Raw genomic sequence first — 24396 nt, 5'->3', positions numbered from 1 at the left:
CTCTGAAACTATTTGTAAAGATTTATTTCTAAGATTAATTATGGACTGATGGCAATATTCAAAATTGTTAATATAGAAAGCTGCTGATGTCGACATCAGTACATACACCTTTATTGAAAGCTGACATTGGGAGTGATGTTTGAATTAGTGCAGTAGTCCAGAGTCTTCATCCTACTTGTCTGGAGTTCAATCAATACATCATCAGCTATCAGTTTTAAATACCAATCAAATCTAATAATGTGTCTGTTTCTGATATAGTTTTAAGTAATACTGAGCTACTAAATCAGATATGGTGATTTCTTACTTTGTTGAAAAGGAGAAAAACCTCCTTTTTATGAAAATGACATACCTTAACATGTTCAAGAATCAAAGTAAATATAAACTGATTTAATTATTAAATGATCTATTTGTTACAAAACGGCTTTTTAAAATACCTCACTTTGTCATAACAGTTCCCATAACTGCAAACGTGATCTCAACAACCAATCCACTAAAAAAAGTTTTTTGTTGATGTAGCATCATGGGTCAGCACCACATTCCACATGGAAAATTAGGGTTCAGTTCCCCAGCCTAGCAAGACCACCATGCTTCACCAATAAGAGTACTTGAGTAAGACTCTTAACTTTCCACCTGTGTATCAGGACTTATTCACAGCATTGTCTGACACTGGATAAGAGCATAAGTCAATGCTGTGATCAGTCATTTAGAGCAAATTAAAAGAGTGAATAGAAATTATTTAATAGAAAAGAAAGTATTTTATTATGTTTTCATCTGAAAAGACAACAAAGGAAGAGGATTTTAGGAATTTATTTATTTATTAAATCTTACATAAGTTTTAGGAAAAGAAATATAAACACTAGCAGCTGATAGAAAGTGGTGTTACTGTGTTTTACTGTGGAGATATACCTTCCTACAGGTTGATGCTGGCTGTAAGAAGGAGCTATTCATCTAGTCATGCTAACATACTCCTGTACAGTCATCTGTTTTGGGGTCATTTAAACCAGACCTGAGGCCTAACTTACAAAACCACACAAAAACACAGATGTGATGGCAAATTCATTTCATTTCCATGGGCACACAGTACCATGAAGGCCTAGCATTTGTACTAATACATCTGCAGCATTCATTGAATATTTTCCCTTTGTGTGTTTACATGAATGTGGTCTTTGTACAGTTTCTGTTTCAGCTAGCCTACATGCTATTGCGTAGTAGTACATCTATACAGATATAATAAAAGAGGCCTCTGAACACATACAGGCTTTTCGGAAACCAGGACGCTGTTGAAGTACTTTAATAAAGAGGTTTAATATGGAAAGCCATTTTAGCCCACAGTAGTCCACAGTTTCTTGATATCATAGAATTTCCCATTAAAAATAAAACTTTGGCATGTTGAAGTTCCAAATATTGTATGTAGTGAAAGATGACTTACTAGTGAAAATACACAGAATAAAACAGCATGTTATGATTCAGTTTTCACTAGTAAGAAATCAAATAAAAATTAACATGCAAGAAATTGATTTTCACTTGTGGAAACGGAGTTGCTACATGTTAAATTGAATTCCTTAATAGTCACATTTGATATTCTCATTAAAATGAATTGGGAAAATCTTTTTTATTTTTTATAGAAGTTGAATTTCTGATTATTACAAAAAATGTGAATTAATGTCAAACTGAAATCTAAATGCACCTTTTAGACGTGATTCCTCATTTCAGTTGCAATGATATGCACTTAACCCACCTCTAAACCACCTTTAAAACATTGTGAAAACAAATGTTTTTGTTTTGTTAGTTGTTTTTTTTGTTGTTTGTTGTTTGTTTTTTAAGACGTCACCATGCTCAAGTGGGTGTGGCAAAACAATATTAACCAATATCATCACCGTTTTCCCTGATAATCTCGGTCTAATCTATGTTTTACAAACCACTGCTGAAAAGACTAGCTTCAGCTGGTAGTTGGTTTGAGTTGGTTTCAGATGGTCTTTGGTGATGAAGATGGTGGAAAATGCTGGTAAGCCAGCTGGTTACCAATTTAGCCTCTGACCAGCATAGCTCATGTCTTCATTTGAGTTTGATGGATTAGCTGGTCTATCAGCATGACCAACTGGACCAGTGTCGGACCACCTTGGCCATGCTGGTCTTGATGATTTGGATGGTTTACTAGCATGACAAAACTACCAATTTAGTCATTCTGGTTGATCCACTTGGTCATACTGGTTGACTTCCTTGGTCAGTTTGGTCATGCTAGTAGATTAGCCAAGTCATCACACTAAAATGAACACATACCCTATACTGATCAAGAAGAAAACCAAGCTGTTATTTTCAGCAGGGATTTGTTACAAAACAAAAGGCAAATGCATTTGTTCCAGGCTGACTTTAAAAGCTAAAATAACTGTCCATATTCTTACACCAGACAATGTATAAAATACAGGATTGTAAATGAAGCCAACAGATATGAGCCATGTCTCAAAGCCAAGGAAGCAGCCTGAAGAAGGCTGCATTTCTCAGCCGTTATATCTCTGAAGGCTGTTCTTAAAATGTGGCGGAGAAATGAGTCCCGGAGACCTTCCAACAAACCTACATGTATGTTACAAAACAACCGTGAGTGACGAGATGCTGCATAAACAAGCCCTGAAGATGAGCCTTTGCAAACCAGTGCTAGCGAGGCCTCTCTCCTAACTCAGCTGCAGTTTAGACTTTGAGACAAGGATGTGTTCATACATGAAGGACATATTTATGAATAGTTGAGTTTCCTGTTGATGAGCAGGCAGAAGGAGGACAGAGCACCCCCAAGTTTGGAGGCCTCACTGCAGGCTGTGGGCAGGAGAGTGTAATCTGGTAGCTTCTGAAAGGCCTGGAGGAGAGAGGCAAAAACATTGTTTAGTGTTTTTTTTTATTTGACAGAGAGAAAGGAGATGTACACACTCACAAAAGATACTGCAGATATCTATAAATAATAATGCATTATTTTGCCTGGTGAAAAAAGGGTTCCACTATCTCTAGTCAAAGAACACTTTTGTTTAGAGCAGGAAAGGTCAACAGGGCCAAAGTCCAGCACAGTTTGTTGAATTACCTGCTCTAACAGACCTACTAAACCTGGCTATTAACCGGTGTGTTGAATCAGGTGTGATTGAGCAGGAAAAGCACAACATTGTGCAGAAATCTGGCCCTCCAGTACTGGACTTGCCCACCTCTGGTTTGGAGAGTAAATAGAACAAAGCTGAATGTGTGTAAATATAAACTTACGACTACTCCGACTATCTGTTTACACTGGGAATGAACAATGCCAGATTCATATCTTATGTTTATATTAAATATAGTATTTGGAGAGTGACAGTTTTTGTCACTTTATGTCTGTAGACCACATTAATGGATTTGAAATGAAGTAATCAGGTTGTGATTGAAGTATAGATGTTTAGCTTTAGTTCACAGTCCAACAAAGCACTGTTCTTGGCATAGTTGAATAATGAGAGTTCGGTATATAGATACGACAAACTGTGAACCTCAAACACTGTTTGCTCTTCCCTCGAAAGAAAATCTAACAGAATTCCAATTCCAAAAGCCCTAAACTGTTACATAACAGTTTTGACTCCTTATATTTACATCCCTTATACATCCCTTACTCCTTATATTTACAAAAAAAAAAAAAAAAAAAAAAAAAGTATATATATATATATATGTGTGTGTGTGTGTGTATATATATATATACACACACACACACACACACACACACACACACACACACACACACACACACACACACACACACACACACACACAAACACTTTGGGTCAAATTTAAATGGCTATTTTGAGGAGAAAATGGAAACGAGTCTAAAAATGCTGAAAGCTAATGCTAGTTCGACCTGAAAAAAAAAAAAAAAAAAAAGAGAGAGAGAGAGAGAGAGAGAGAGGGTACAAGTCGGAAGGGTACAACCCCTTTAGCTAGATCTGAGACCCTGGTAAAATTCCTTTTGGAATGTCTATACTGAAGCATTGTTCCCAATTTTATTTTAATATTTTTGGAGACCAGTTAATCTTCTGGTCACTTTATTACTCATGCCCAAACATTTGCATGCCGCTGTACACATCAGCCAGATCATTAACACCACCTTCTTAATACGGAGTCCCCCTTGTGCCACCATAGCAGATCTGTCCATTCGAGGCTTCACAAGACCTCTGAAGGTGTCCTGTGGTATCGATCACCTAGACATTAGCAGCAGATCCTGTACAGAGTCCTGTACGTTGTGAGGTGGGGCTCAATCGATCGCATCAATGAGTCTTTGCTGCCCATGTTCGGTGGTACTGACCACTACATACCAGAAAAGCCCTGCAAGACCTGCCTGATGTTTTGGAGATGTTCTGGCCCAGTCGTCTAGACATCACAGTTTGCTTCTTGTCAGAGTGGCTCAGATTCTTATGCTTGCCTATTTGTTCCTGCGTTTAACACATCACCTTATGAAGATAATCAGTGCTTCACCTTTGAATAGGACACTTTGGAGAGACTGTGCTCTTAATGCAATGCTCTGTTTTGCATCATTGTTTGACGGTCTTTGCTGTTCCAGGATGAACTGCAGGCCCACCAGATGCACCCACCCAGCCTTTTTACAACAGAAATTGTTAAGTCAATTGGCCCAAAGGCAGAAGAAACTTAAAAAGCTTTGAAAGAAACAACACTTCCCTCTAAATGATCTCCTTCAGTTGATGCAGATTATTTCTTTCCTAATGGTGAACGTTGTTCTCTGTGTGGTAATTAGCAGCTCTTTTGATATGGTCCATTCCTCTAATTAGGGCTTAGAAAGAACCACTGCGTGCCAGAAACGTGGCAATCACATGAATAATTAATTGATTTGAGCTCATTAATGGGATTGATAACAACGACATTCATTAATAAATTAGTGTACAGTGATGAATACAAAGTAGACGCCCGCAGCGGCACCGGGAGAGATGACTCTGGTTTAACGCTTACAAAAGGTGGAAATGTGTGATGGAGCTCACAGAACAGTGAGCCAAAATTAGCTGAAGGCGGCAGCAAGTCTGAATTCAGTCTTTACGGTTGTCCACAGTTTCTGAACCTAAAGTCTAGAAAGGCCATGAATTTATTTCTTATCTCATGATTACAAATGATTTTTCTTGTGATTTCAAAAGGACAAACATTATCACCTTCACGATGTCCTTTTCTTGTGTTCTTAAGTAGGGGTGTAAGAAAATATCCATAATTTAAAATATATTAAAATGTTACGCAATGTTATGTTTTGCAACATGGTTTTGATTCTCAGACAGTATTGCTTTTTAAATTATATATAGTTTACTTGAAAAAATAAGTTAATTTAGTGTTGTGTTTGAACCCCAACCACTAGATGGCAGTGTTCTACTCAGATCTTCAGATCCCACTGTTCTGATTGGACTGTTCTGATACCCTTATATTATTATTATTATTATTATTATTATTATTATTATTATGTAACAACAACAGCAATAATAACAACAACCAAACATATGGCCTTACTTACAATATCATCACACAGCTCTAACTCAAGGTAACACTCTAATGTCTCAGAATAACTAACGTTTTCTCAGAATCTCAACTTGTTTTTCTTTGGATCTCGAGATACACTGTTTCGTTGAGATCACAACATATACCTCATCCAGCCATAACATTAGCACCACTCACAGGTGAAGTAAAAAACACTATTATGTTCATCTACAGTGGCATCTTTCAAGGGGTTGGATACATTAGGCAGCAAGTGAACAGCCAAGAGCAAATTGTGATGACTAAACATCAGGCAGCTCTTGTGGGGGTTTTCTGGTATGCAGTGGTCAGTACCTTCCAAATGAGACCACAGGATGCCTTCAGAGGTCTTGTGAAGTGCATGCCTCAAATGGTCAGATCTGTTGTGGTTGCAAAAGGGGGACATGCTCAATATTAGACAGGTGGTGTTAATATTACAGCTGGTTGACGTATTAGTTTGATGTATTTGTATACGTATTTGTTGTGATCATGGGAAACAACTTCTCTCGAGAGTACAAGAAAAAGAAGTTCTCCTTCCAGAACAGTGTCAAACCTGGCTAAAGACAGCAGCAAGTCTTCATTTTGTCCAGGTTTATCATTGACAGAGTCGGAAACCTCCAGAAGTCCAGAAAGGCCAGGCGTTAGTTATATTTGTATGGATTATATTTTAAAGATAAATGTTATTATCTTCACAACAGAACAAAAGAACTCATGACCTCTGTAGATACCGCAAGCACGTCTATTAGAAATGACTGAACCTCACACAGTTGGAGGTGTGTGTGATGATTTAGCATGCACAATGCTAATCGGTGGGTTACATGCTTCTGTTACTTTGAATGAGCTATGTTTACTTCAGAGAATCAGAGCAAACTGAAGAAGCAAGTTCTCACTTAGAACAGGTAGTCAGGTTTTACCAGCAGGGGGCAACAGAGAGCAAAGACTTGTTCCTGTTCCTCCCTCTGAGATGAGCTAAAAGAGGCCACAGGACGGGTTCTGGAGCACAGCTGAGTGCTTGGGGTGTGTTGTGCCAAGGATTTAGTGTGGATCCTTTTGTCATACGAATGTAAACCAAGAACAGTTTACATTGTTTTAAGATCAACACCACCAATCAGGCTGAGAGAGAAAACAGACTGGAACCCGCTGGGGCCTTTAGTGGGACACGCCAAACAGTAAAGCTGGATTTTCCAGACCATTTACCACTCCAACACATCTGCAGCTCCAGTAATGTAATAAGGAAACACCCAGCTTGTGCTTCCACTCACTGGACAATTTATTAGAAACCCTGATCTTGTGCTTCCACTCACTGGCCAATTTATTAGAATCACCTACCTTGTACTTCAACTCACTGGACAATTTATTAGAAACACCTACCTTCTACTTCCACTCTTTGGCCACTTTATCATAAACCCTGACCGTGTGCTTCCACTCACTGGCCACCGTGTATGTAGCAGCCTGTTTCTACAGGATGTTAAGGTGGAACAGTGCAGAAAAGGAAGCTTACAGGTACGCTGTTGGGACACTCGTCAGCCGTGGGGTGGAGTAGGTAGTCCACTTTAGCCGGACCGCGCACATAAACACAGTTAGAGGCCATGTCTTCAGGCACAGACAGCACGTCATAGTGATGATCCGTCAGCTGCTCCATCATCTACAGTAACACAGCAGAACAGGGCAGTTATTAGAGGGGAAAGGCCCTGCTGAAAAATCCCACTCAGCACCAGCTTTTACTGATAGATGGTTCAAGCTGGACTTTAATGGTCAAGGTTGTTGAAAAGCTGATCATTCAGGTGCCAATATACCCTGTACTGGTAAGCATGTTTAGCTCTTAACAAGCATAACTTGCATTTACATTTGAGGGCGATGGTTTGGCTAGTCTACTAGCATGGTTTGGCTAGTCTACTAGCATGGTTTGGTCAAGCCAGTCATACTGGTGGACAAGTGTAGTCAGGCTGGTTGACAAACTTGGTCATGGTGATCAAACTGTTCAACCAGCTTTAGTCATGGTGATCGTACTGGTCAACCAACCTTGCTCATGCTGGTCAACCAACTGATTCACTTGCTTGGTGAGGTTTTTCATGCTGGTAGACCAGCTAAACCATCAAACTTTAAGCTGGCCAAGAGCAAGGCTGGTCAACCAGCTCATCCAGCTTCAGCTGGACAGTTATTTTCAGCAGGTGGCAGCAGTATCGTGACCGACATCAGACAGATCAGGCCTTTCATGCACTTAGATGAGCAGAAACACACAAATGCTCCATGTATGAGCGTTTTCTGGACTGGGGTCGAGAAGTTCTGGTTCAAAGGCAAAGCCAGGCTGCCTCCCAGACTGTTTGCTCTTAAAGTTAATGAGGTTATAACTGGACCTGAGCATCTCAGGGGCGATGCGAGGATCAGGTTACCTCACTAATGGCTATCTACAGGAGAAACTCCCATACACACATTTAAGGGACAGCAGGGTCAGCAGCGAACAGGAAATGCTACAGCTGTGAGAATGGGCTGGACTGTAATTTATACAATAATGTGCTGTGATCAGTCCAGTGTGATGCTGCAAATGTGTTTTAAGCACCAAAGCTAGGGCTGGTTAATATTACCACTTAAGTAGAGGGGTGTAATGGTGTCTTCATACCGAACAATTATGGCACGGGGTCACGGTTCAGTGCACACAGTTGCATGGAGAATATACAGTACATGATTTTTGGGTAAATATGGTCATTTCACAAATGCATGCGTCACCCGGAAACCTTAAACTGTGAGCCATTGGATTGGCATGGTATTGTGGGAACTGTAGTGGTTTAGGAGTGGAACTTGCACACCTGTCTGTTCAAATTAAACATATACCCATGTTTTTTTTTTTTGGTTGTACCAAACTTGCACCGAACCACGAGGTCCAAACCATGGTCCGAACCTTATGTACTAGATATTGGAGCATTATGAGGATTTAATTGCAATCAGCGACAAGAGCATTGGTGAGGTTGGGGTGTTGGATGATCACCACCCCACTTCATCCCAAACTCCCCAACTCATCCCAGAAGTACTGGATGGAGCACCAACCATCATTCCAGAGAACATGGTTTCACTGCTCCACAGCTCAATTTAGATTCATATTTATCTGCTTCAGAGAGTCCTATTCTATTGGAAACACATTACAGGGACTAGACAAGGATTTGCACATCTGTGTCAGCAATGGGTGCAATTTAAACTAGCTGAATGCATTCATTAGAAGGGTTGTCCAAACATTTGTATAGTACAGTAGGTCATTACTGTACGAGTGCTGTAATAAAATCTATTATAATGCAGTAATGTTATATTTTAGGCTTCTATATTATGTAGTGATACAATTATGTTAAAAAAAAAAAAAAAAAAAAAAAAAAAAAAAAAAAAAAAAAAAATATATATATATATATATATATATATATATATATATATATATATATTAAAATTATCTTAAATAGGGTTTGTAAAATAAACAATACAATACTGATAGTTGTCTTCTTTATATGATATGTTTTTAGTGGAAGTGCAGATAGTCCGATTTGATCAGTACAGCTAGATCAGTCTCTCACCCTCTGGGTTTTCTTTGCCCCCTCGCTGTTACTGAAGATGATGGTTTCAGGACCTCCCATAGAGCAGATGTTCTTCAGGCGAGAACCCCCACACACCGGTACCGTGGACACAGCGAAGTCCTGTTAACACAAACACAGAGCAGGTAATCCAGCTGCAGAGTCACTGCTTCAGTTTCTGCATTAAACAGGTCACAAAATGAATGGTTTGTTAATCTCATACAGTTCATCACAGAAAGCTGTACATAAATTATAACGTTTGACAGTATTTTTAAGTTTTGTATTATTAAGAATTCTCATTAATCCAGGTTTGGACTATATATATTTATTTATTTTAAAATCTCACATCAAGGGAATGTGTGTTTTAATACAGTACAAGACAAATCAATGGAGGCCCTTCCCCAATAAATAGAGGAGAAAAAAAAAAAAAAAACACAAACCCCCCTTTTTTATCCCTCTTTCTCTGTTCCTGGCAGCAGTCAAAATTAGTGACATTAGTTTCTCTTAAAAATGAAACTAATGAGAAAAAAAAAGAGAAACTCATTTTACTTGAGTAATGATTTGTCTCAAAATGTAATTATTTTACATAGATTTTGTATGTAGAAACAATTATTTAATTCCATAATTCAATTATATTAATAATTACTTTTGTATTTTATTCTGACCTTAATTTCATAGCTCTAAAATACTGACATCTGAAAATTTAATTAAAGGGAATGTAAATTGCAAATAATAATAGGAAGCTGGTTAGCAGTAGCTTTGTTAGCAGGGTAACAGTCTGCCTACTACAGAACAAATCAAGTCTGGACAGAAAGTACACTTATAAGCATTTCTGAGTGATTGTGGTGATTTTTGAGGAGTGTTTTATCATATTTCTGCTTTGTATTTTCTATTTTAAACTCTGCTGAACTCTTCACATAACACCCAAGTTTCGTTTCCATAGGTTTTTTATGTGGAAATAATTATTTAATTACATAATTTAATTATATTAATAATTACTTTTGTATTTTATTCTGATATTAATTTAATAGCTATTATATTATTGACATCTTAAAACTTAACTTAAAAAACTAAATGTATTACAATTTTGACTCCTAAAATAATATTTTTTCTGAAAATGTTTTCTTTGTGTCTTAAAATAATTATTTATTTTCTCACAATGATGATGTACTTAACATTTTCCTCAAATGTTTCATTTTGAATAACCACTTATTTGATAATCAATAATGGCGTATTTTCTCAAAACGACAGAACACTGTTCTGTTTTCTTATTTGACATTTTAACATTTCACTTGAAATTTAATGCCTTATTGTTTGACTCCGAGTACTGATGTGCAAAAACTACAAAAAAAGTGCAAGGAAAAGACTGGGGATTCTGGAAACTGTCAGACATGCTGAGGCCATGAAGGCCTCCACGGATTTGAATATCCAAATCCACAGAGGCCAGAGCACCAGCTGCAGAAGCACTTTATTCAAAACCGGGAACAGATTTCAGTTCTGAAACTCAGTCTAAAGTTGGCTGCATATTGTGGAGAAGGAGTGTGGAGAGCTGTGGAGATTTGACAAGTGCAAATGTGAAAGTACCTGCAGTTTATGGTTCCTTCCAACAGATTGGGAACACTTAACTAATACAAGATGTCTTTGTCTCCATCCGAGCATCTTTTATTTCTCAGTTTGCAGTAACTTATCAACCGATTGGAAAAGAACAATTCAAACTTTATTATTCAGCTAAAATCTGCTCTTCATACTGATGTTCTTCAGGCAAGACAAACAGTAATCCAGGACTTGCTCAGAATGGTGGTGAAAAACTGCTTCATTCAACTTTGAAAATGTTAAACATCTGCAGGTAGTTTTTCCTGACCTAATTCACACAACCAATACCAGCCAGCATGGATCTCCTTATGTAATAGAACATGCCAGACTAACGGTCTGTGGGACATTTAAAGACTTATTGCCATTATGCAAGCCTTTGAAATAAGGCTTTATGTAGGTTTTATGACAGTTATTATTATTATTATTATTATTATTATTATATTTGTAAAGGTGTGTTTACTTCTTATTCTGCAGTTACATTTAGGAGAATACAGAGTTAGGAGTCTTGACCGTGGGTGTAGTGTGGTGGGCTTGTCTAACTGGGGAATTAAACCGTAGTCTGCCATGGGGAGGACAGAGTTATCTACCCTGCCATGTTACACCAACCACTGACTACACTCTAAAAAGTGCAGTGCAACATAACGGGCCCCATCTTACACCCTGATCTAGGCGTGTCACGATGCTCATTGCCATCTTACACCATGCCAACAGTCTATTTTCACATCTTCTGTCTGCGTTGTTTAAATAGCAATGGTGCTTGTGAATATATCTACGCTGATGGGCGTGGTGGTCTCGAAATGAGGTGTGTTTAGTTAACTTTCTGGCGTATTGCTTTCCTAGCAATGGAAAACACTGGAGGTGCGCCACTGACTGAAAACAACCTAGGCAGACGTCAACAGTCACACATTCGTTGCCATCTTGGCAGTAAATTGTCAACACAGGCGTGTGTCTAATGCACGTACACCCTCGCTTTGCACCACTGATATAGCAATCCGCCAAAGTCAGACCGCACCGGACTGACTGGCGAGTGACGTGCTGATTTTATTTTGGGTTTATTGCATGTTACACCCAAAACACAGCCATGATTAATTAACAGATTTAGTACATGCCTTTGCACAAAGATCACTAAAATAGGGCCCAATCTATCACAGTTACAATCACATGATGTCATACTGCTCACCCCCAAAATTAACAACCATCTGAAACATTCCATAAGAATGCATGGTGTCTTGGGTTGGGCGGTATCCAATTATTCCATACTGTCTCAAAAGATCACCGTGGTGTATTGTATTAGAGGGGTAGCGCAAATGATTCTGCTTTTATGTGGCTTCTGCATTACCTCAACTTGCCTTTGTACAACTGAAGCAATGATGCAAAGTTAATGCAAATAAATGCATAAATGCAAAAGTTGAGGTTGCTGACATGGTGAAAAAAAGTGGAAAAGTGCAGTTTTATAGGCATCATTCAGCAAGTGTTAAATCGTCCGTCTGACAACAACTGCAAATAATAATAATAATAGGAAGCTGGTTAGTATTAGCTGTGTTCGCTGGGTAACAGTCGGCCTACTACAGAACAAATCAAGTCTGGCTAACAGAAAGTACACTTATAAGCATTTTTGAGTGATTGTGGTGATTTTTGAGGAGTGTTTTACCATATTTCTGCTTTGTGTTTTCTATTTTAAACTCTGCTGAACGCTTTACATAACACCCAAGTTTAGTTTCCCTGGACTTTAGTGAGTCTGATCTTAAGTCATTTGATCTTAAAAACAGCATTTACTACTTTTTTCAAATCAATGGATCCTGATCAGAGCCTGTTCATTTCTACACTAAAGCCAACTTATTCTAACTTAAGAATTCTAGTCAGGTAAAGTTATCTTGTTGGGTGGACAGACCACCCCACTACTGTGAGTTCATTTTCTCCTCAGATTCAGGGCATTTCTTGCATTTTAGCTAATGGTTTTTGCAGAAGACAGCCTTTCTGCAGTTCCAAGTGGCTCTTACCCTGAACGTATCGGCCAAAACTTCTGCCCCGCGGTGGTTGGTGTGTTTGGAGATTCCCACAAAGAATTCCCTTCCTGTGAAGAGAACGTCACTGCCCTCCAGAGTGGCCCCTCCTGACCCTCCCTCCTCCACTCCCATCTCCACCACTGTCAGATTCAGCTCGTTCAGAACCCGCCTCACTGCTTCCGCCTGGATAACATACATACACACACATACACACACACGCACTTAACATTTCAGTTCAGTCCAGTCTGTAATTAATAACAACACATGCGCAGCCCCTTTCTCCAGGTCACCGAGTGGTCTTTCTTCCTGGGATTTCTCGTTGCGGCCAATTCCACTAAAGCAAGTGGAATCTTGCTCATGTACAGCATCACTGCCAGATGCTAGTGTGACTGGGCCTTAAACTACATGATGTAGCTAACTGACCTTAAAATAGCAGCTCCAGAATTATGCTGAAGCTCCACTGACTGTTAACAGGGAAAATGGTGTCTCGGTCTTTGCCAGTCTGGTCCAGAGTTGCACAAGATCTCTCACCAGAACTGCGTACCCAGAGTCATGTTTGTGTGAAATCATGTAATAGTACTCTACCGCTTCAGTCCACATGCTTCTTTACCTTCAGATGCCGCTTCTGTATCTCTCAGCTTGTCAACAAATGCAAGTGTACAGCTGTCCATGAGGGGGTGCTCAAAATTTGTGTTTTTGCAATAGTGGAGGAAAAGTGAATTACACTCCCCACCAGTAGGGGGAGCCCATGAGTAAAACCCACTACCTCTTGCAGAACACAGCTTTAACTGTTGACTGTAATTGCGCCGACGTATCGTACCAGCATATTTTACCTCTGCTCGTCTCTGCTCTTTGAACGGCCGTGTGATGAGCGCCGTGTCTCCCTGAATGACAGCTGTGTCCTCGATCCTCCAGCTCTCAGGCAGTTCGGGGTCAGCAGGGATTTCGATGAGCTGCAGGCCCACCTTCTGCCTCAGAGCCCCTGTCAGGACCCCAAACTGTCTCTGGGCCTTTGCCACGTCCACCGACACACTATCGCCACCGTCAGCACGCTGCCCAAAGGACTCTGGGATTCCTCGGACGACGGCGTGGGTGAAGCGACCGTATGGACATACGTTGGCCATGACTGTGTGCGTGCGTGCGTGCGTGCGTGCGTGCGTGCGTGCGTGCGTGCGTGCTTGTTTTTTTGGGAAAGCTTATGTGACTGTTCGTGGAAGTGTGTTTGTAGGTGTAGTGTGTATGAATGTGAGGGTGTGTGTGTGTTTAGTCTGAGCTGGCTTCACTTTTTCCTGGTGTTCTGCCACCAAATGATTAGAGGGGACAGTGGGCGTCCCCAGCTGCGAGTGTGTGTTCGGGACACGTGTTCGGGTGTGTGTGGTGTGTGTGGTGTGTGTTAGTGTGTGTGAACTGTTCACATCAGCAGGAGAGTGACTGCATCCTCCAGACCTGAGAGAGAGAGAGAGAGAGAGAGAGAGAAATCAAGGCTTGGTGCTTTAGACTAAATGTTAGAACATTGCTGTGAGGTGGATTTGATTGCATCCGTGAGGACAGATTCTGATATATCTGGATATATAGTTCTGTCACTCCTGTCCACTACAGGAGCTGGATGGAGCTCCATCCCACCAGAGAACACCTTTTTACTGCTCCACAGCCCAGTGGTAGAGGGGCTTTATACCCTTCTAGCCGAGGCTCGGTATTGAGCATTGAAGGATTTACACTAGATGTTTGGAACATTACTCAGTCAGGTCAGGTTCTGATGCTGGATGATCAGTTTTGACACTCCAGCTCATCCCAAAGTCACTGGATGGAGCTCCAGCCCATCAGAGAACAGTCCTACTGCTGAGCAGCTTTATACAATTCTAGCCGAGGCTCAGTATCGGGCATGGAAGGCTTTTATAAACATGCTGGAACATTGCTGTGAGGAATTAATTGTGTTCACCCTCACAAGAAAATCTGTGAGGTCAGGTTCTCATGTTAGATGATCAGCTCTGCTACGCCAACTCATCCCAAAACTGATGGATGGAGCAAACACAGTTCCGCTGCTCCACAGCCCAATGCATATACACGCAGTACAATAACATACAACTCATTCCGTTTTCATGGCAGATTAGAGTGCGGAGTGATCCAGGATCAGGATAAGAACAGATAATCTGGTGCTACATCAGCAACCTACCCCCTACATCAGTGTGCTCCCATTCTGCCCCACATTTTAGTGCTTTCCTGCTCTAACGCTCCTACAGTAACCGCACAAAGAGCTCCGTCAGGTTAATTAGTGAGTGGCAGCAGGTACATTAACGCAGGAGGAACAGTAAAGAAACACTGCAATCTAGAAGCTGGATTGTCCAGTATAGGAAACACTCCCATGCTGAACTCATACTTCCACCCTAACTAAGCCCTCAGCAAGCCCTGGCCGGGAGCAAGGATGTGAATTTGGCAGCACCGGTGGGAAGGGAAGAGGGTATAAACTCGCTGTGGACAAGAGGCTGATTGTTCCAGGCTGCATTGTTTTGGATCAAACCGTTTCCACTATATAGTCTATTTTAGTCTCCGGATTTTGTTTAATATTCTAGTCTCAAATTACACTTTTGCAAGTAAAATGATCTAAATATAGAATACATGTTTAATATTTCTCATTCTGAGACATTTTAAAGAATATTTTAAGAATTGCATTTTTTAAATAATTATTTTATTTGATTTTTGTAATTTTATCTAAAGAAGGATCAGATTATGCTCTGTGTTTCAAGACAAAAAAGATATAAATAATAGATAATATGTATTATTTTTAACAAAGTAGGCTGCTAAGTAAAATTTAGCAAATATCTATTTTCTTATTTGATTGTTGCAGGATTATTTTATGTATTAAGTATTTTTAGAAGGTTTCTTATTCTATTGGCAGATTATTTCACTGTTTTCAAGTCGTATTGTCTTGACATGAGCAGAAGCAATCATTGGGAGATGATGCACAAGATCATATTAGAATATTAGACATTTTATTATATGATCTTATTTCATATTGAGAGATGATGCCCAACATCAAGTAACATTTCATGTAGACATTGAACAGATTGGAGGTGTTTAACTGTTTTTTAGGCATGTTTTGACATTTTATCTACTGAAAAAGACTTTTATTATTTATTGTCATTATTGTCATTATTCTGCTTGTTTTAATAAATAATAATAAACAGTACTTTTATATTTAACTGTTGTTTTCATAGAATAAGGAAAATTACATTTTTTGCATTATTTTCAAATGGAATAAGATCAGATCACTCAAAATACACAGACTATCTAGAAATAAGATGAGTATGCATGCAGTATACTATACTATAACAATCCCACTATTAGAAATGAGGGGTTTTGACCAGATGTAGGAAGTTTAACTGATTTCAAGACCTTTTTTGTTTCTTGATTAAAGTCATTTAATTTTGTTAAACTGTTTTATTCCATTGGCAGATAATTTTGCTTTAATGGAACAAGGGAACTGATCATATTACACAAGACAAAATGACCAATTTGCTTAAAATATTAAGAAATAAGTTAAATATTCTTGAAATGTCTTCACATGAAACCCATAATGAGAAATAGTCACTAGATTTAAGACTATTTTTCTGGCCTTTTTCTAACAGTACAGCCTGATAATAGAAACTGCCAGCCTTAACTGACACTTACTTTACTTGCAGCAACAAGTGAAGTGACAGACCTAACAGGTTTGCAAAATTATAGAGAGGAAAAAAACTGCAGCACTGGAAGTTCCAGCCTTGACCCACTAAACAAGTGGCAATATTCCAACAACAGCTGAAGCTCTAGACTGAGAGGAGTGATTACAAACCTTCACAAAGCCGGACAAGTCTACTCAACAGCTTTTCTCCAAACAGGCTCCAAAACCAACTCTGGTCTGCAGTAACTGCTCATGGATACAGAATGCTAAAGCTACTCTCTGGTAGAGGAAACACTCAGCAGTCCTACACTGTGGTTGAGGGAGAGCAGTTAAGAGTGAGTGAGGAGAATAAAGTGAGCTTCTCACTGTTGTAAGAAACAGCTGAGCTCCTTACCTTCAGGCTTTAAGGCTTTGGAAGCGGTGAGCTGTGTTTTCATCAGGAATTACTCCACTTTCAAACAGAGCAGCTCAGTCTGCTTCATGTCTTCTCCCACACCCACACGGCCCGTTATTCTCTCTCCCTCTCCCTCTCCCTCTTTGTCTCTATCCACTCCCTCCCTTTCTCCTCCTCCCTTCCCTGTCCCCTTTTCAACCCCCTTTCTCTTGTTCCCTCCCTCCCTCCCTCCCTTTTCTACACTTCTATTCCCCACCCCCCTTTCCACAACTCCAGCACTTCAACTCCCTGCCTAGATTTCACTGCTTTAACACATAATGTGTGTGTTTGTGTGTGTGTGTGTATGTACACATAGATAGACACCATATGGGCAAAAGTATTGGGACACCTTCTCATTTCATTGTTTCTTCTGAAATCAAGGGTATTAAAAACAAGTTTATCCTGCTTTTGTTGGAGTAACAGGGAAGGCTTTCTACTAGACTTTGGAGAATTGCTGTGAGGATTGAGTTGATTGCATCCAGTGAAAAGCATGCTAGTGAGGTCAGGATGTTGGACGATCACCACCCAACCCCACCTCATCCCCAACTCCCAAACTCATCTCAAAAGTACTGGATAAAGCACCACCATCATACACAACATACACAACATAGTACTACTGCTCCACAGCTCAATGCTGGTGGGCTTTACACTTCTCTAGCCCAAAACAGCCCCAGAGCATGTTGCAACCTCCACCATGCTTAACAGCTGGTATAGTGTTCTTAGGGTTTACTCCTCCAAACACACCTCTGGTCATGGAGACATGACTGTAGACAGTGATACTGTTGTTCCAGCAGCTTCCAGTTCATGGCAGGCCTGCACATGGTTAAAACAGCCCCAGAGCATGTTGCTACCTCCACCATGCTTAACAGCTGGTACAGTGTTCTTAGGGTTTACTTCTCCAAACACACCTTTGGTCATGGAGGCATGACTGTAGACAGTGATACTGTTATTCCAGCAGCTTCTAGTTCTTGGCAGGCCTGCACATGGTTAAAACAGCCCCAGAGCATGTTGCTACCTCCACCATGCTTAACAGTTGGTACAGTGTTCTTAGGGTTTACTCCTCCAAACACACCTTTGGTCATGGAGGCATGACTGTAGACAGTGATACTGTTGTTCCAGCAGCTTCCAGTTCATGGCAGGCCTGCACATGGTTAAAACAGCCCCAGAGCATGTTGCTACCTCCACCATGCTTAACAGCTGGTACAGTGTTCTTAGGGTTTACTTCTCCAAACACACCTTTGGTCATGGAGGCATGACTGTAGACAGTGATACTGTTGTTCCAGCAGCTTCCAGTTCATGGCAGGCCTGCACATGGTTAAAACAGCCCCAGAGCATGTTGCTACCTCCACCATGCTTAACAGCTGGTACAGTGTTCTTGGGGTTTACTCCTCCAAATACACCTTTCAAACATCTCAGTCATTGTCTTCATGTCATCCAAACTTTAGTAGAGCTTAAATGTGTCATTTGTCGAGCAGAGGCTTCCTTTGTGGACAGCTGTCTCTCAGTCCATGGTGATGTAGAACTTGCTGGACTGTAGACAGTGATGCTGGTGATCCAGTAGCTTCCAGTTTATGGCCGGCCTGTGCTTTGGAAGCATATGTGGTTGTGTAAACACCTGCTCAGCAGTTTAAAACTCCACCAAACACTCACAAACACAAAGACTCATCGGCTAAAAGGAGTGCCTTCTCATCCGTATGTTGTTTCCAGCCACGCCTCAGACAGCCTGGGTGTGTGTGTGTGTGGGAAGGATAAAGAGACCTCAGCATGGTTTAAAACTCTCGGCCTGAATGACATTGCCATGCTGAATGTTTGAATGATGCTTTTGAGCTTATCCTGCAGGCCAACGGTCCTCTTCCATTAGTGTAATAATCCTCTCTTTTTCAATATGTGGGTCATTCCAGTTAGTTCAGTGATGCAGTGTGTGTTTATTACTTAGTGTGTGTGTGTATTTAGCTCTTTGTGAGGACCAGGGGCCCCAGAATGATGAGAACATAAACACTGTGTGGTTAAGAAGACAGTTTTAATATTTGACACTCAAAGAAATATCACTTCTCTTACCAAAAACTTTAGCTTTGACCAGGAACAGTAAACGAGAGGGGCCACAGCAGATGAGGCAGAGGTTGGGGTTGGGTTAGGTGGAGTACAAGCTCTCTATCTTACACATCACTCTGCTGGCCGCTTTCCTGGAGTGTGTTGGTTGCGCCGGCATAGGCAGCAATTCGGAAAAAGAGGCGCTGGCTGGGAAAAGAGGTGATGACAAGTATGAGGAGGCGTGTGTCAGTCTTTACCCTCCTAGTGTGGGGAGCACTGCATGTGATAGGGGGAGAAAATGGCTTGGGTAATTGGTGATTCAAATTGGGGAGAAAAATGGATGAAAGGTGGCCTTTTTAGAAGATAAGTGCCTTTGTTTTTATCATCATTTAGTTTAACAGGCATTTTGGGCATCCGACATCTGGACAGTCATACAAAGCTTTGACAGGGCTGTTCTCACAGCTCAAGGGTGGGCAGGGGGGACAGATAGGGGGGGGGGGTAAGAGATAAAAATGAGATCAGAAGGAAAGCTAGAAAGCAAGTAAACAAAAAAAAAAACAGATGAAGAGAATGAAATAGGGAGATAGAGAGAATGTGAGCATAAAAGGTAAGAAGGAAAGAGAGAGAGACTGCCAGGAGCTGCACATGGAAAACTCGTGTAGTACAGCAGTGAATTATAGCTGCCCTACACTGCCACCTGCTGACCACTTCCATGACCATAACCTCAAAACATAGAGAGAGAGAGAGAGAGAGAGAGAGAGAGAGAGAGAGAGAGAGAGAGAGAAAGCAGGACAAAAAAGGGAAGGTGAGGGGTTGGTTGGTTGGTTGTGAGCAAGAGATAGGGAGAGAGAGAAAGGTACAGTGAGAGAGCGAGATTGAGAGAGATACGGTTAGTGGAGGTCAGGCAGGATTAAAGCTCACCCACCATCTGTCCAGCTCTGTCTACTGTCTCACAGGCATACACACACACACACACACACACACACACACACACACAGTCCAGCACAGTGCTCAACCACTCACACTAATCCCAGAGGAACACACACCCCACCCTGCAGATGTGTGTTTGTGTGTGAGGGAGAGAATTAAGTCAGCTCAATACAATTCTTACTCTCTCTCTCTCTCTCTCTCTCTCTCTCTCTCTCTCACACACACACACACACACACACCCTGTTAGTAACAGTCATTTAATAATGTTACTGAATTGCTTGTAAACAGTAAATGAGTGGCATGAACCAGCATGTTTAAAGTGTGTGTCTCCTCTGCCTTTTCTACTCAGTGGCTGAGATGAAAACTGTGATTCAGAATCGGATTGGGTGTGAAATTGTGCTTCATTCTAGTGAAACCTCCCGATTTCTTTATAGTGGTGGTGATATAGCAAACAGGGGTCGCCATGATTACACATAAAAAATATAGCAATTTTATTTACCATCTAAACCCACCAGTGAACATTCACATGACTGTTTGTCACATTTGGATTGATCATCATGTAATACCTTTCTGTGAGGAATCGTTTAGAGGCTTTAAACTCGCATGTCTTCCATCAGTGTGAACATTTACTGCTAAACTACCAAACAACTAAACTAAACTACTAAACTAAACTAAACTACTCAACTAAACATCTCACTGCTGACTTCATGTACAGCTCACCGACCTGTCACCTCCAGAAGTTCTCTGATGACTCAGCGATCGTCGGCCTCATATCCAATGAGGAGGACAGCGAGTACAGAGAACTTATTCAGGACTTTGTGGACTGGTGTCTGCAGAACCACCTTCAGATAAACGCTGGAAAAACCAAAGAACTGGTGGTGGATTTCCGCAGGTGCAGACACCCCCCTCCATCAGTGAACATCCAGGGTATGAACATCGAGAGTGTGGACTCTTATAAATACCTGGGTGTTCATCTGAACAACAAACTGGACTGGTCAGTCAACACTGCTGCACTCTACAAGAAAGGCCAGAGCAGACTCTACCTGCTGAGGAGATTGAGGTCCTTTGGAGTGCAGGGAGCACTCCTGAGGATGTTCTTCGACACAGTGGTGGCATCTGCCATCTTTTATGAAGTGGTCTGCTGGGGCAGCAGCATCTTGACGGCAGATAAGAAGAGACTGGACAAACTCATAAAGAGGGCCGGCTCTGTCCTGGGGTGCTTCTTAGACCCAGTGCAGGTGGTGGGAGACAGGAGGATGACAGCCAAGCTGGCATCCATGCTGGAGAACAGCTCCCACCCCATGCATGAGACTCTGGCAGCACTGGGCAGCTCCTTTAGTGACAGGCTGCTTCACCCCAAGTGTGTGAAGGAGCGGTATCGCAGGTCCTTCCTTCCTGCTGCCGTCAGACTGCACAACCAGCACTGCTCCCAGCGGACCACATACACACACACTTAACTACACACACATCTTCATGTTCAGGGAATACTATGTGCAATACCCCCCCCCCCCCCCCCCATGTGCAATTAAGAGTCTTTTGCTGTAAATAATACTGTTTATTGCTTTTTTAATTCTTATTTATATTATGTATATAGTGTAAATTATTTATCTAAATTTTTGTAACTGAGTGTCTTGCTATCCCTTTCTGCTGTTACACTGGGAATTTCCCCACTGCGGGACTAATAAAGGACTATCTTATCTTATCTTATCTTATCTTAACTAAGCTAAACTACTAAACTAAACAACTCAACTAAACTAAACTACTAAACTAAACAACTCAATTAAACTAAACTATTAAACTAAACTACTAGACTAAACAACTCAACTAAACTAAACTACTAAACTAAACAACTAAACTAAACTAAACTAAACTACTAAACTAAACAATTCAACTAAACTAAACTACTAAACTAAACAACTTAACTAAACTAAACTACTAAACTAAACAACTCAACTAAACTACTAAACTAAACATCTCAACTAAGCTAAACTACTAAACTAAACAACTCAACTAAACTACTAAACTAAACTAAACAACTAAACTAAACTACTAAACTAAACAATTCAACTAAACTAAACTATTAAACTAAACATCTTAACTAAGCTAAACTACTAAACTAAACAACTCAACTCAACTAAACTACTAAACTAAACAAAACAACTAAACTAAACTAAACTACTAAACTAAACAATTCAACTAAACTAAACTACTAAACTAAACAACTTAACTAAACTAAACTACTAAACTAAACAACTAAACTAAACTAAACTACCAAACTAAACATCTCAACTAAGCTAAACAACTCAACTAAACTAAACTACTAAACAACTAAACTAAACTAAAAAAACTAAACTAAACTAAACTAAACTACTAAACTAAACATCTCAACTAAGCTAAACTACTAAACAACTAAACTAAACTAAACTAAACTAAACTAAACCAAACTAAACTACTAAACTAAACAATTCAACTAAACTAAACTACTAAACTAAACTAAACCAAACTAAACTAAACCAAACTAAACTACTAAACTAAACAATTCAACTAAACTAAACTACTTAACTAAACTACTAAACTAAACAACTTAACTAAACATCTCAACTAAGCTAAACTACTAAACTAAACAACTCAACTTAACTAAACTAAACTAAACTAAACTAAACTACTAAACAAAACAATTCAACTAAACTAAGCTAAACTACTAAACTAAACAACTTAACTAAACTAAACTAAACTACTAAACTAAACAACTCAACTAAACTGAACTAAACAATTTTATTCTTTCCTCAGACTACACTAACGAAAAAAATCCGTCTTGGCTGAGACATGACTTCTAAAAGATTCAGTCTTGACTGGGACTCAAATACTGAAAACCTCCAGTCTTGACTCACTACTATTACTCAGAGAGAGGTACAGGGAGTCTTGACTTTCAGTCTTCACATGGATTTGGATCAGTCTTGCCTTGAAGTGGCCTACCAAAACATTCAGGGCCCTTTCGTTATTTAAACAGCAACTGTGCTTGTGAACATTTCTACTCCGATGGGCATGGTGGTCTCGAAATGAGGTGTGTTCAGGTCAATTTCTGCCGTATTGCTATCTTGTCTTGTGCCACTGACTGAAAACAACCTAGGCAGACGTCAACAGTCAGACGTTCTTTGCTATCTTGGCAGTGAATTGTCATCACAGGCGCGTGCCCAACGCGCATACACCCCTGCTTGTTATGCACACATGGACACGCAGCAGTGCACAAACCCATAGCGGGTGACAGTTGGCAGCTATGCAAAACTTTTACATCAACAATAAACAGAAAATAATATATATAATATAACATAATTCTAGAGACGAGGCGCTCCACCACTTCAGCACGCCCTTCCAGACCGAGCAAGATGCGCCACTGAAATAGCAATACGCCAGTCAGACCGCTTCTGGCCCTTAAAGGGAATGGTGAGTGACATGCTGATCTATCTAGGAGACTTAGATACCTACATGTCTTTTGCACATTTTGAGCCATGCAAGCTACTTTTCACATCATTGCAATAGCAAAGACACTGACACGCCTTAAATCAAGCTGCACGGTTCGCGGCTCACCTTAATATCCCTACAATAGGGCCCTCAGTCTTGACTTGGACAGACTACCAAAAAACACAGTCTGGACTTGATGTGGACTACAAAAAAATACAGTCTGGACTTGATGTGGACTACAAAAAAATACAGTCTGGACTTGGATTTGAAGACTAAAAGATTCAATCATGAATCAGACTCAACTACTAAAATAGTTTAGTCTTGACCTAGATTTGAATACTGAAAAATTTCAGTCTTCACTCGGACTCAGCTAAAACAATCTGCCTTGACTCAGACTTCACGTTTAGTCTCTGCTACTTGATACAGTCTTGATTCGGACATGATTACTAAAAATGTCGGTTTTGACTCAAATGTAACTGCTAAACTTGACTTGTGTGTCCTCATCTCAGACTCTACTGCTAATGGTTGACTGTGTGTTTGTGTGTGTGTGTTTCTGTTTGCCCTTGTCTTGGATGAACTTGCATCACAAGACCAATAGTCAGTTGACTCCCCTTCTGCTTCTTATTTACCCATATATGTTAATCTAGTAATGCTCTCTCTCTCTCTCTCTCTCTCTCTCACACACACACACACACACCCACACACACAAACCCAAACACAAAACTCAATCTACAGTTTCTCTTCAGCTGAGTTTAATTTTAGTTAAATGACTTTCCCCCTTGTTTTTACATCTTATTCTGCCCCTGTGAAGCAGCTTTACACACATGTTCTATAGGTTTATAGAACCATGTCAAAGACAAAATGGAAAAATCACCTGGAGAACAAAAGTTTAATATATTATATAAACATTTTTAATGTTTGGAAACCTGCTGTTGACTCCCAGTCTATAGAAATAAAGCTGCCAATGGCCTGTCTTACATTCCCTGCTGTTGACATTTGCATATACTCAAATTCAGCCTGAAGTTATAAGCAGTGTTTCGGCCCAGACTGCGATTTAATTATAAATATAAAACAGGGCATCCAATCAGAACAGAGCTCATTTGCATATATTCAATGACACAGTTTACCAAATCAGCCTTCAGTAAATGTTCGTGGAAAAATTGATTGCTGCTTTTGGCTCATAAACCCATACAAATATGATAAGTGCAGAATTTATGCAATACT

At 40.2% G+C, this 24396-nt stretch overlaps 1 protein-coding gene across 1 annotated transcript; it reads right to left on the bottom strand.

Annotated features, from left to right (window-relative positions):
• Nucleotides 1-1964: 1964 nt before the first annotated feature.
• ddah2 (DDAH family member 2, ADMA-independent) lies at nt 1965-16832 on the bottom strand. Its single transcript, XM_072674292.1, has 6 exons — nt 16711-16832; nt 13492-14104; nt 12653-12841; nt 9063-9182; nt 7007-7150; nt 1965-2848 (listed from the first exon to the last, which is right to left on the bottom strand). The coding sequence occupies exons 2-6, from the start codon at nt 13780-13782 to the stop codon at nt 2729-2731; spliced, it is 864 nt and encodes a 287-aa protein (XP_072530393.1). The 5' UTR covers nt 13783-14104; nt 16711-16832; the 3' UTR covers nt 1965-2728.
• Between the last annotated feature and the right edge of the window lie 7564 nt (nt 16833-24396).

Source organism: Salminus brasiliensis, chromosome 2 (assembly GCF_030463535.1).
Source record: "Salminus brasiliensis chromosome 2, fSalBra1.hap2, whole genome shotgun sequence".
In the NCBI taxonomy this organism is placed as follows: Eukaryota; Metazoa; Chordata; class Actinopteri; order Characiformes; family Bryconidae; genus Salminus; species Salminus brasiliensis.
The sequence above is the reverse complement of the archived record's forward strand: the minus strand, read 5'-3'. Positions and strand labels throughout refer to the sequence as shown.

What these genes read in the sequence shown, in the direction of transcription:
- ddah2 (XM_072674292.1), bottom strand. Translation starts at nt 13,782, where the DNA reads ATGGCCAACGTATGTCCATACGGTCGCTTCACCCACGCCGTCGTCCGA. An exon ending in AAGAGCAGAGACGAGCAGAG is followed by an intron (nt 12,842 to 13,491) that starts GTAAAATATGCT and finishes TATGTTATCCAG; the next exon opens with GCGGAAGCAGTGAGGCGGGT. An exon ending in TTTTGGCCGATACGTTCAGG is followed by an intron (nt 9,183 to 12,652) that starts GTAAGAGCCACT and finishes TTGTGTTAACAG; the next exon opens with GACTTCGCTGTGTCCACGGT.